General features: G+C 40.0%; 1 protein-coding gene across 1 annotated transcript; it reads right to left on the bottom strand.

The window, feature by feature from the left end:
* Positions 1 to 5,568: 5,568 nt before the first annotated feature.
* Positions 5,569 to 10,080, bottom strand: LOC139063269 (uncharacterized). The gene is made up of 4 exons (XM_070544598.1): positions 9,935 to 10,080; positions 8,944 to 9,060; positions 7,566 to 7,690; positions 5,569 to 7,458 (listed from the first exon to the last, which is right to left on the bottom strand). The coding sequence occupies exons 1-4, from the start codon at positions 10,078 to 10,080 to the stop codon at positions 6,377 to 6,379; spliced, it is 1,470 nt and encodes a 489-aa protein (XP_070400699.1). The 3' UTR covers positions 5,569 to 6,376.
* Positions 10,081 to 13,349: the final 3,269 nt, after the last annotated feature.

Here is a 13,349-nt window from a genome sequence, read left to right on the forward strand (position 1 = left end):
ATTTAAATGATGATCAGGCTGCTGTAAAATGTAATCTCCATCCACATCCAGACAGAATGATCCTCTATTCTATTTGCTCTGCTCTTCTCTGGGCTGATGTAGCTGACGGTGCGCGCGCGCCTAACGGCTGTGGTGCACATTTTACGCATTTGGAGAGATGGGCTGGATGCTTTGCGTTTACTGGAAGATGGTCCACTTAACGCACGGGTGTAGACTACATATTAATGACAAATGAATGAAAATTAAATTGGGAGTTTTTACTTCATATTTTAGAAATAAAAATGATGGGGGAACACATTTATGACGTCTTTTTAAACGAAATTTTCTAGCGCGTCCTGCCTGCTTCACTAAGTCACTGCTTATTAAGGTCCGTCCAGAATTACCGTGGCCCACCCAAAAATGAAAACCTGGCGCCGCGCCTGTTATAAACCTCTGCTAATTGTTGTTCTTCACGTTATCAAACTCAGACTTTGTACAGCTAATGTCAAGATGTAAAATTATGAATTCAGTCGAGCTCTTCCGTCCCTCCCTCTCCTGCTCTCCTGGAAACCCGACATTGGCTGTCAGAAGCGGAGGTGAAGAAGGAGATGAGGCAAACAGAGTGAGTGCGACATAAAGAAACCAGACTGGCGTGGAGGTGAGCAAAACAGCTGGAAAGGTGTGGGTGTTGAATCCCCCACGGGTGCGACGCCCATGCGAGCGACCGGTACCTGTTGCTGTCACCTTGTTGTGAGCAGCTCTCTGCTGTCTGAGGGTAGGCCCCGCCCACAACGCCGCGGCTGCTGCGGTGTTTTCTTTACTGTGGGAAACGGGTAATAATGGCTCTTTGATGGGAACAGGTTGCCGACCCCTGGTATAAGATCTGAGCTGGTAAAACAAAAATCCTCATCAGCAGGCTTTTTTAAAGTGGGGGGGACACAGCTGCCAATCACAATTTTTGCCGGGGACATGTCCCCGGCGTCCCCGGTTAAAATGACGCCTATGCCGGAAGGAGAGGAAGGTAAATTATTGGAGACTTATGTGGAAAAGCATTTGAGAAACATTAGGAAGTCCTGACTCTGTTGAAATCTGACAGGGCTCATTGGGCATTAGCACCAAAGCCTACAGCCGCCAGGCCGAGATTGATAGTGGTCAAGATTTTGCAAAGCCGAATGGAGGAAGGCATTCTAAGAAAAGTATGGAAGAAGAGGAAGATCCAAGTGAACAATAAAAAAATGTACTTTGATCACCCACTTGCCATGTTGAATGACCGAAAAGAATATAAATAAGCCAGACGAATACTACGTGAAAAGAAAATCAGACTCCAAACTCCATATCCAGGCAACAAAAGGGTTCTTGTGCCATTGATGAGCCTCAGTTTGAGATGCTTCACTCAGCAGAAGCAACTGAGGAAGGGTTACATTTAAACTTCAGCATCAACCCTGTTATGACCAGAGAGTCATCAAACAAGCAGATTAAGATTTTTTTTATCTTAATGGTGAATCACACAGTGAAATGAATGTAAATACAACTACAACAATTTATAATATGATTATAAAACACACACACACAAATAATACTACTGTGTAGCGTAGGGAAATCGATTATTTTTATTTGTTATGACCAGGAAGATGTAATATTCTATATAAATATAAAATATTAACCTGCTAGGTCTTTATTGTAATTGTTCATAAGATTCTAGGTTTTAATTCAGAAGATCTAGGCTCTTTGCTTTTTCAGTGATCAACCACACTTCGTGTTATTTCAAGAAAGAGTCAGGTTTATAAAAGTAAGAATGTATTTTACAAACAATTTAAAACATGAGTAATTAACTAAGTATTTACTGTGAGTGGATGTAACTAAACGTGATGAAGGAACCTATGTGTGAATGCGATGTCAGTCAGAGCTTCCTTATCAAAATAAGCTGAGTTCTTGTGAAAATATATATTTTTTTAATTTATCTCAAACCATCGAAAACATCAAATTGCATATGCACTCCCCCATATTCCTGGTGCATAAAAAAATTAAAAAATGTGGAATACGATAAACATATGCTGTTGAATGAAACAATACAAAACATACAATAACATAAAACCATTTGAGAGGGAACTGGAAGAAGCAAAAGCTTATCTAGTCCAGCCCCAATTCAGTTAATAAATCACATTTGCTCACATTAGCAAATATGAAAGAAAAAAAAATTTCTTTATGCAGGTCGTTCTATCTTCACCTTGCTACATAAAAAGACAGTCACAAAATAATTGTTCACATGAATCTACAGAAAAATAAAACAAAACCAATAAACAACAAAAACAAAATATTACATTTGCAACCAATTACCATTTTTATCACTTGCTATTTATGTATGAGTCAATTATAAGTTGTTTAGACAACATTTTAAATGATCTAATGTTTTTACATAATTTTAAAGTCACATCAAGTTTGTTCCACAGTTTGATACCACACACAGATACACATACTTTTCATAGTTGTTTGGTGTAATGGAAAAATAAAGTTTTTAACGCCTCTCAATTCATAACCTTCTTCATGAGTTTTAAACATCCTTTGCAAATTACCCGGTAGTACACCCATCATGGCCCTATACGGTACTAGGACAGTTTTAAATTGAATTAAGTCAAAAAATTTGAGTAATCTGGAATTATAGAATAATGGAGTTGTATGATCTCTATATCCAGAATTAGTAATTATCCTTACCACTCTTTTTTGGAGAACACAAATCTTTGATAAATTAGATTTATAAGTACTGCCCCATACTTCGACACAATATGATAAGTATGGTAGAATCATAGTACAGTAAAGTGTGTGTAGTGCTTTCTGTGGTAGAGAATACCTTGTTTTATTTATTATTCCAATGCTTCTGGCTAATTTAGAACACACATATTGTACGTATGGCTTCCAACAGAGCTTATGATCAATCAATATCCCCAAAAACCTAATTTCATACACTCTTTCAATGGCTATTTCATTAACAGTCAATTAGATCTCTTTATTACTTCTTTTATTTCCAAATAACATAAAGTTTGTTTTGCTGACATTTAATGACAGTTTGTTTTTATCAAACCAATTCTTAAGCTTACTCAATTCATTCTGGACCTTTAGTACAAGTTGCTGTATATCTTCTGCTGAACACAAAATATTTGTATCATCTGCAAACATAATAAATTTAAATAAATTTGAAGTTGTGTATATATCATTTATATATAAAAGAAATAACTTCTGGCCAAGTACCAACCCTTGCGGAACTCCACAGTGAACTTCGAGACAGCTAGACTTGTGATAACCCAACTGGACATACTGAGCTCTGTTACTCAAATAACTTTTTAGCCAATTGAGAGCTGTCTCTCTTATACCATACTTCTCCATTTTTTATATAAGTATTTTGTGATTGACTGTGTCAAAGGCTTTCTTCAAATCAATAAAAATTCCCAGAACATATTTTTTCTGATCAAGCGTTGTGGATATGTCTTCAACCAATTCCATTAGAGCTTGTGCGGTAGATCTACCTGATCTGAAACCATACTGGCTGTCTATTAAAATGCCATTTTTTTCTACAAATTTTTCCAGCTTGTCATTGTAAATTTTTTCCAATATCTTTGAAAACTGAGGTAACAAGGAGACCGGTCTGTAGTTTGTAAATTGATGCTTATTGCCAGACTTGTAAAGAGGAACCACCTTAGCCACCTTAATTTTATTTGGGAATGTTCCTGTTTTAAAAGATAAATTACATATATACCTGAGTGGTTCGACAATACAATCAATAGTTTGTTTAACTAAAAACATATCTATGTCATCTCCATCTAATGAAAATTTAGTTTTACATGCTCTGACAATTTCAAGAATATCCTTTTGAGTCACTTCTTCAAGTAATAATGAATCCGCCACACCGTCCCCGTCACCATAACCATTGGATTCAGAGTCCACATCACTATTTATTTTGTCAGCAAACTTTGGACCAACCCCAACAAAAAATTCATTGAAGTGTTCTTGTCATGCGCGCCGGTGGACGAAACGGAGACAAGATGAGGATCCAAACGCGGGTGAGACAAACAGGCAGGAAAATAGGAATGATGAACATAGGTTTATTGAGCACGCTGACACTGGAACAATGATCCGACATGAAACACAGAACAGAAGGGGTTTAAATACACGAGGAGCGGGTGATTGGGAAACAAGAGGGAGGTGGGAGCAATTAACGGAGACAGACTAAAACATAAGGGGAGACAGGACAGGGTGTGACAGTTCTACTGTCAACTGTCTATCATAAATATCACTGTTATTACTGACAAAATAATCTGGATGGTTTATCCCGTCACAACGCTTCTTGATTATTGTATTTAACACGTTCCATATTCCTTTGATGTTACTTTTATTCCTATCAATCAAATTACTATAATAATTCCTTTTACACATCCTCATTATATTAATTAATTTATTTTTATATGTTTTATATTTTTGCTCCGCTTCTTTAGTTTCTGTGTGATATAAATAGCTTATATAATGTGTTCTTTTTTTTTACAAGTATTTTGGATCCCCTTTGTCATCTACGGCTTCTCTGAATATCGATTTCTACAACTATGTCTTATCATCGGACAATGCTTATCATATATACTTTTGTAAATATCCAGAAATAGGTTATACGCAATATTCACATCAAGTTCACTATATATATTACTCCAGTTAACACTACGTAGTTCCGATTTTAGATTTTGTAAATCTTCTTCCTTTCTTCTGCTTTTATACATTAAATTTTAGCTGGTTTTTCTTTCTTAGGATGGCAGTTGTGGATAGCAAATACAGGGAGATGATCTGTTTGGTCTGTTATCAATAGTCCACTATGTATAATACTTTCTACATTATTAGTAAATATATTATCAATAAGAGTGGCACTATCAGCAGTTATTCTACTTGGTTTTGTAATGAGGGGAACCATGCTCATACTGTACATTAGCTCAAGAAATTCATCAATTTTCTTATGTGCTGTAGCTTTCAGTAGATCTATATTAAAGTCTCCACACACATATGCTATCTTACTTTTGGTTAACATTAAAATACTTTCCATTGTAACAATAAATGTGTCAATGTCATTTCCTGGTTTCCTGTATACACAATCAATCACTATGTTTTTGTTTGCTTAATACTCACTTCAATAGTTATACATTCCTAAACTTCATCAATAACCATAGACAAGTTTTCAGTAAATTTATATGAAAGGGATTGATAAATGAAAAAAGCCACCCCTCCACCCTTTTCATTCCTATTGATACAATGGAAATTGTAACCTTGCAAGAAAAAATCCTCACCGTGCTCTGAATCTATCCATGTTTCAGATACTGCAATGATGTTAAATGGCCTCACAAAATTATCAATATAGTCTTTAATATTCTGAAAATGAGCATAAAGACTTCTGCTATTAAAATGAATTATAGATAAGCCTTGCTCATATTTAATAGTTGCATTAAACTGTTGGTCAGTAAAATAACTTAATGAATGTGTGCTACTATGGAAATTTTGTTCTGGATCAATATCCTGTTCAAAATCACCCATGAAAGAAAAAATAATTTACATATGGAAAAAAAATAAAGTAAATAAAACAACAACACCCACAAAATAAGTAAAAATAAATTAAAGCATGACCAACATAACTGTAACCTTATCACTTAATATTTTCCAGTTGCTTGAATCGCTGATCCATAACCCACGACTATTTTCTGGAGCACCTTTCTGTTTGATGAACACCTTACAATTCATAGTCCAGGTAGACTCTACGTATCCCTGCTTTTTCATTTGTTTCGCTCTACGAGCAATGTCTGCATTTTCTTCATCAGATTTTCATTCAAGTACACAATTGTTCCCTTTAATTTCCTCCCCTGTTTGAGCAGATCCACTTTGTGCTTCCTACTATTAAAGCGTATCATAATAGCTGGTATCACAGATTTATCCTGATTTTTCCTGAAAGGTAATGAATGGTATGCCTCAATGTTTATTGTATCAACTGAAATGTCTTTACTTTTCAGAAATGACACAACCTGCTCTTCAGCTGTATCATCTTGGTCAGCCCCATTCTCATTACCTATTCCCTTTACTGCTTGGAGGTAGCTTTTAGGCCTAATTTTAAGACCTGTAATAATTATATCATTCATTCTTGAATGCTGTTCCAGCTCTGCCACTCGATTTTCGAGCAAGTAAATTTTCCTTTCTTGTTCCATATTTCTCATTTTAAGATCTTTAATCTCAGTGAGTAAGTCCTTAATGCTGGCTTGCTGTTTTGTCAAAGTTGACAACTCAGCTGTCATAATGCTCACAGAATCCTTTAACTCCTCCATATATTTCTGTAGTACTTTCATTGCCATTTTCGTGGCCAGATATAAAAACAGTTCACTTAGCTTTTGTTGAGATTTTCTGTGTAGCCAGGCTTAGCGTAGACGAGCCAAGAAACAGGTCCTGATGGCTGATGGTGGAGCCTGGCTGCCAGACCCGAAGGCCGGTGACAGTACCTGGCTGATAGGCCCGGAGGCCGGCGGTGGAGTCTGGATGCTGGGCCCGGAGGCCGATGGTGGAGCCTGAACCTGGCCTGAAGGTTGGTATGGCTAAGCTCGCTGCTGGGCCCGGAGGCTGCTGGTGGAGCCTGGCTGCTGGGCCCGGAGGCTGATGGTGGAGCCTGGCTGCTGGGCCCGGAGGCTGATGGTGGAGCCTGGCTGCTGGGCCCGGAGGCCACTGGTGGAGCCCGGCTGCTGGTCCAGGAGGCTGCCGGTGGAGCCAGGCTGCTGGGCCCGGAGGCTGCTGGTGGAGCCTGGCTGCTGGTCCAGGAGGCTGCCGGTGGAGCCCGGCTGTTGGTCCAGGAGGCTGCCGGTGGAGCCCGGCTGCTGGGCCCGGAGGCTGCTGGTGGAGCACGGCTGCTGGTCCAGGAGGCTGCCGGTGGAGCACGGCTGTTGGTCCAGGAGGCTGCCGGTGGGGCCTGGCTGCTGGTCCAGGAGGCTGCCGGTGGAGCCCGGCTGTTGGTCCAGGAGGCTGCCGGTGGAGCCTGGCTGCTGGGCCCGGAGGCTGCTGGTGGAGCCCGGCTGCTGGGCCCAGAGGCTGCCGGTGGAGCCTGGCTGCTGGGCCCGAAGGCTGCCGGTGGAGCCCGGCTGCTGGGCCCGGAGGCCACTGGTGGAGCCCGGCTATTGGTCCAAGAGGCTGCCGGTGGAGCCTCCCAGCAAAGGCTTCCTGTGACAGGAACACGCCTTGGTCCTGTAGGAGCTTGTGTGTAGCAGATGTTCACAAACTCCACAGCTTTCTCTGGTCTAGGGACTGCTAGGAGCTTCTTTTCTTTCTCCTGGAAGGATGCTAGAGAGATGTGAGAGAGCGTCGGTGAAAATGGTTCACTACAAACACAAGATATGCACTTCAGCGACCACCCAGCACGAGGAACCACGAGTGTGCTTCCTCCTGAGTCTGAGGAGACACAATAAAAATCCTTCCTTCCTTATCAAAATAAGCTGAGTTCTGGTGAAAAGATTTTGGTTTGCTCTAAGCTATAAAGTTGTTATCATCAGAATAACATCAGACGCAATCTGTCATGTCTACTTCACCTGTTTTGGAGAGACCCTCTAGGTGGATCCGAAAGTCGCAGGGGTCGGCTGATCTCTGGCACCGGAAGGCTGTAGAATACCGTGGTACTGACTCTTCAGTCCAGAGATGTCTCGAGTCATAACAGCTGGATGGAATCATGCATCTGGCGGACTCTTAAGGAGTCTAACAATATCAGCTTTGTTTCTGCAGGAATTGTTTGCGCATCAGCTTTGCAGGTGCAAAAACGGTTTTGAAGACGTGTCAAAATCGTTGATGGTTAAAGAGGTTTTGCTACAGATGGCCGGTCTGAGCGATTCTCTAGAACTGTCGAATCACCCAGGATGATCCAGTTTTAAGGTTTTGATGTTATGACTTGCACAGTCAATCAGAGGCTGACAAGTTTGAGAGATGTTACCAAGACAACTCAGAAAAATGCCTTCGTGATACAGGATGTTCTGGCTGGTTTAATAGTCTCTATGTGTTGGAGTTTAACTTAACCTTACCTGTTATTGTGTGAGTGCAGGTGTGAGGACCTCGTCATCAAAACATGTTGAACACATGGCAGGTTCTTGTAGACATAAACATAACATAACATCCATTCAGTGAGCACAGATTAATGAAGCATTTCATTATACTATAATTATTATACGTAGTAATAAACAAATGTTTATTTAATGATTGTCTGGATTACAAGTCATGAAAGATGTTCATATTGATTTAGGAAATCATTCTTGATTTTAGCAATTGATTCGAGCTGGAGTTCTTCCTTCTGTGGAGGCAGACAGATGGGACCTTGGGAAAGATAGTTATTGTTTATCTTTCAGACTTGCAGAGTCTGTGAGTCCCAGCTGGTATGAAGGCAGGCTCATTTAAAGGGTACACATGCAGTGTTGTGTCTCTGAGCGAGGCTCGAACAACCTTCCAATTATGGGGCGAGCACCTAACTCTTGTACCACCATCGCCCCAGTCTGCATAATAATTCAACTAAGTAAATAAAGGAAAGATGGGAAAAGGAGGGAGCTCTAATTATAACAGATAAGGGAGCAAATCTGTACAGCCTAGTGAGGAATGCAAATCTCATACCTGGAAGAGTACCGCTAGAAGAACACCTTGCACTACTTCATACCACCATCACAAAGTGCAAAATATTCAGCCCATTGCTGCAGAAATTGTGGATGCCATGTTTTTTGGGACTGTCCTAAGGTCCAAAATCACTGGAAATAGGTTATTAAGAAAATGCAACTAATATTTAAGATCTTTATTGATTTGGATTTTAATATAAAGTACCTATGATATAAATCTCCTCAACTCAAAGGAATTGATAGATATCTCTGTAATATCTTATGCGGCGTAAAATGTCATAACAAAAATTAAATAAAATGATGGTGCAAAGAGAACAAGCCATTGAGGATTGGCATGAGGTGAAGAAGCTGGGGACCAAAAGACGGGCACAGAAGATTAGGGGACACATGAGGGGAACCAGGAGGGGATACCTGGAGGGAGAACAGGAGGGGGCTGGGAACCACAGGGACACAGAACATGACACAAAATAGGGACGGAAAAAAAGAAGAAGGTGCTGAACATTTGACCGAGGTTCACACAATGTTTTATTAGCAAATGTTCTGTAACGTCCAGAAAGGGTCATGTCTCACCTACATATTGACCTACATGCCACCGGTCATCTGCAGACATAATCCCATTCTCTAAAGTATATTTTACATTCTATCTTCCAACAAGCCAGATGATCCTGCAGTCCTTGTTGACATTTCAGGGGAACAAGATGTCAGCCTATGTTCCCAAACAAAGCTTTCTTTTGATAAGACTGCAGGATTGCACACTCTCATGAGAGATGAACTTTTACAACTCATGAGTTAAATAATCATTAAATAAATATATGGTTGATTGAGCAAATGTTATATGAATAATAATATTAATGTTTGATTAATCTGTGCCTAATTCATTGAAGTTGAAATGAGTTTTAATATTGCAATGAAACATTTTGATGTTATGATCAGTAATGTTTGGGTTAACAAGTGAATCATCTACACTCCTACACAATGTTCATAAGATATAAATTAAAGTTAAAATCACTGCACATAGATATTTTCTTATCCACAAATCAGAATATCTTTTGTATCTGGAACAGGCATGTGTTCTGAGGTTTGTTTGTTAACACCTCTTAACCTCTTTTGTCCTGATTGGCCATGTAATCATAACATGGGAATATTAAAACAGAATCACTTGCTGAGTGATTCAGTAGATTTTTGAGCAGAACTCCGGACTGGCCACCGAGGGAAAACTTTCTAACCACCGCATCTCTTGACAAGCTGTCAAAACCTGCTACACGCTACAGCTGACACAGAAACTTCTCCTTCAGAACAAAGCTGACACAGCCAAGACTCCTTCAGAGTCCATTCGTCTTAGATGCATCCAACCTGTTTGTTGTGACCTGGGAACATCTCGAGACCGGTCTAGTGGTACTGCGATTGATCCTGCGGACTTCGGTACCTGGGGGTCCACACAGATTCCCGACATTTCGAATCTACCGCGGGGGTTCCTATCTGGGTATGTAGACACGAAAATATTGTGTCTGATGCCGTTTTGATAAGAACCAACTTTGTTAGTTTAATGCAGACTGAATTCTTTTCACACCCAGAACTCAGTTTCTTCTAGATACAAGGTTCTGATAAACACACACCATTCAATCATCATACATCACATTCCATCCACTTACATTCATCCATCACACTAGTTTTATTTAACTTGTCTTGTTTTTAATTTGTTTAGAAAATGAATTTCTTACTTTTTATAAACCTGACTTTGTCTGAATTAATATGATGTGTGTTTGATCACTGAAAAAGCAAAGAATCCTAGAATCTTATGATTAAACATTCAACGACCAATAAGGTTGACATCCTATATTTATATAGAACAGTGGTTCCCAAACTTATTTAGCCGCGCACCCCCTTCAATGTCCCGACCATGTCGACGCACCCCCCAGCCCCCACATCAGGGCATGGCTATATATATATATATATATATATATATATATATATATATATATATATATTTATATATATATATATATATTTATATATATATATTTATATATATATATATATATATATATATATATCAGACGTCAAGCTAAACAGACAGGGTTAAAAAAATATGATCGACCTTTTTCCCCATCACTTTCATTTTTTAAATAGTAAGTAATAAACATTCAATACCATTACAATTTCCTTTGATTTAACTTTAAATAAACATTTAGAGTGCCCAGGTAGCACATAAAGAATGCAATTTAACGGTTTTCTTAAAGTAGGAACGTTTAACCTGTGCGGCCAGAGCGCTCTCCTTCCTTCTGCTCTGCGTAAACCTGAGCTGATCACCTACTTGTGCGTAATCAAATGTCTGTAGGGTTAGGGTTAGGGTAGGGTACCCTAACCCTAACCCATGGGGAAAATATGGAAAGCTATCCACGAGGTTCACTTTTGCCTCAGACCGACTTATTGCTGTTTTATGGTGTGGCTGAATCTGCGATCCGCTGCCACGCGGACTGGAATAACAAATGCTGCAGGTTCGGAGTCACTGGCTGGAGCGGACCCGATAATACGTCATCCCAAAATAGAAGCTAATATCTTAATTTGACCTGGAATGAAAAATGTTGTTATAAAACCTCTTAAAAGTTTTTATCACAGAGGAGGCAGCACTCATCTCTGCATTCAGTCTGACGGCACAGCGCCGGAGTTCGTGTGTGTGTGCGTGCGTGTGTGTGTGCGCGCGCGCGGCACAGCTCCATGAGCCGCTCCAGTCACCGCGTCTCGTTATTTGGCGCTATTTAAACCAATGTTGTAAAATTACTTCTGCCCAGCCCAGATGTGCTCACTTGTGCACCCGTGAGCCGTGGTTCCGCTGGAACGCGTCTGACTGACAGACGCACTCTGAACTTCAGATCTTCAGTGCGCTGTTAAAAGAATAATTTCTTGATTTATTTTGTTACATCCACAATGTTCTGTGTGTGAGGTTTACAATGTCAGAACACCTGCATGAGACAGGGTGTTAATTACAATCTGCCAGAATGACTCACCACCTTCAGATTTCTCCAACATCGTTAAAAATGATCAAATACGGAACATATCGGCGTGCGCAGGCCAGAGTGCTGAAGCTCGGCGCATTGTTATTATGAAGCTAGGCCACATGCGGAGGACACACACACGCGCAAAAATATACTTGTTTTCAATTGCATTTATTGGGCCCACTTACTTTTTCTTAGGCCCACCCACAAATGAGTTTCTGGCAACACTAATGGTGACATATGACAGACTTCTCTGAGCTCGGCAGCCATTACACTTTTCACCTCGCGCACCTCCTAGCGGCAGCTCGCGCACCCCTGGGGGTGCGCGCACCACACTTTGGGAATCCCTGATATAGAATATCACATCTTGTTGGCCATAAGTAAAGGTAATATATTAACCTTAAAAGAAGCAATATTTACTCTTCTACAGTTCTAAATTCATTGTTGGAAACAATGGTACATGTCTGGTTGTTGTGTAACTGTCCTTTTCTCAATGCTTTTTTTACATGTGGGAGTAAGATGCTCCTAATGAAGAAAACACAAGAAACCTACTCATTATTCATTTCATTTTCTATATTCATCTAGAGGTGAATCTGCTGTGAATAAAAAAATCAATAATATGTGATTATCTTTGTTAATAAAGTAAAAACAAAAAAATGTCCCAGTAGAATTCAAACAAAATTGTGTGACTATGTCTTTTTCCTCATTTGTCTTTGCATATCCTTGTTGTTGTTCCTGATCTTGTGGGTGGTCTGGTGTGGTTCAGCTGTTCAGAATCATTTCCCTTTAAACATATCTGTGGTATTCGAAGCAAACCACCAATGAGATCCACTTTATTGAGGGTTCCACCAAAAGCTTTGCTCTTTGTGATACTGCCAGTGTTCGTGCATGTTGTTCTTATGATGAACTGATGTTTAAAAGCGTGAAAAGATGTGGTTCACTGTTGTCTGTCTTCTAACATTTTAAAAATGGACATTTCTCAAGTAGTTAAAAGCATGTAGCAGCGGGAAAGCTGATGAATTGGTGTGTTTTGAATTGCCAGGGCCCTTTGTGTTCAAGTGAACAGTGACTCGTCTCTCGGGGGGTTTCTTCCTGCCTCAAACAGCAGAATGGATTGGATCACCGGGAAAGAATGTGGAGGTCTTAGAAAATGACTGTTTTAATGGAGGAAGAGATGGAGACTTAAACTGGTAACAATAGATATGGAAATTGATAGTGTAAACACTTTGGATCCTGCGCAAAGGTACCCCCCCCCCCCCCCCCCTCACACACACATTAATGCAAAGCCATTGTGTAAAAATTTTAAAATAGAGTGTTTATTGGCCTTTTAGACTGAGGTAGTTATGTATCTCTGGTTAGAGTCTAGATCATTTATCACTGTTAGAAACAAGAAAAGTTGTAACGGCTTTGTCACTGCGACATCTCAATAGAAAGAATAGTGCTTTCCCAAGGCTACCTTTTGTCTGCATTCTCCCATAACTCATCTGGCAAACAGGAAGGAATCACATACAGGACTGGATGGGTGTTGACCGAAAACAGTTCCAATCCCATTATGCAGTGACAAATGACAGGGAAAGTCATAGGAATTCAACTCAATTCAAAAATACTTTATTAATCCCAGAGGGAAATTCATTGCTGGATTGCTGTAATCCTAAACCTATAGAATGAGAAAGAAACTTGGGAATATTAAGAGTGACAAAGTTGCTGAAGGGACTTAATCGGATGA

This window comes from Nothobranchius furzeri, chromosome 15 (genome assembly GCF_043380555.1).
Source record: "Nothobranchius furzeri strain GRZ-AD chromosome 15, NfurGRZ-RIMD1, whole genome shotgun sequence".
Classification (NCBI taxonomy): Eukaryota; Metazoa; Chordata; class Actinopteri; order Cyprinodontiformes; family Nothobranchiidae; genus Nothobranchius; species Nothobranchius furzeri.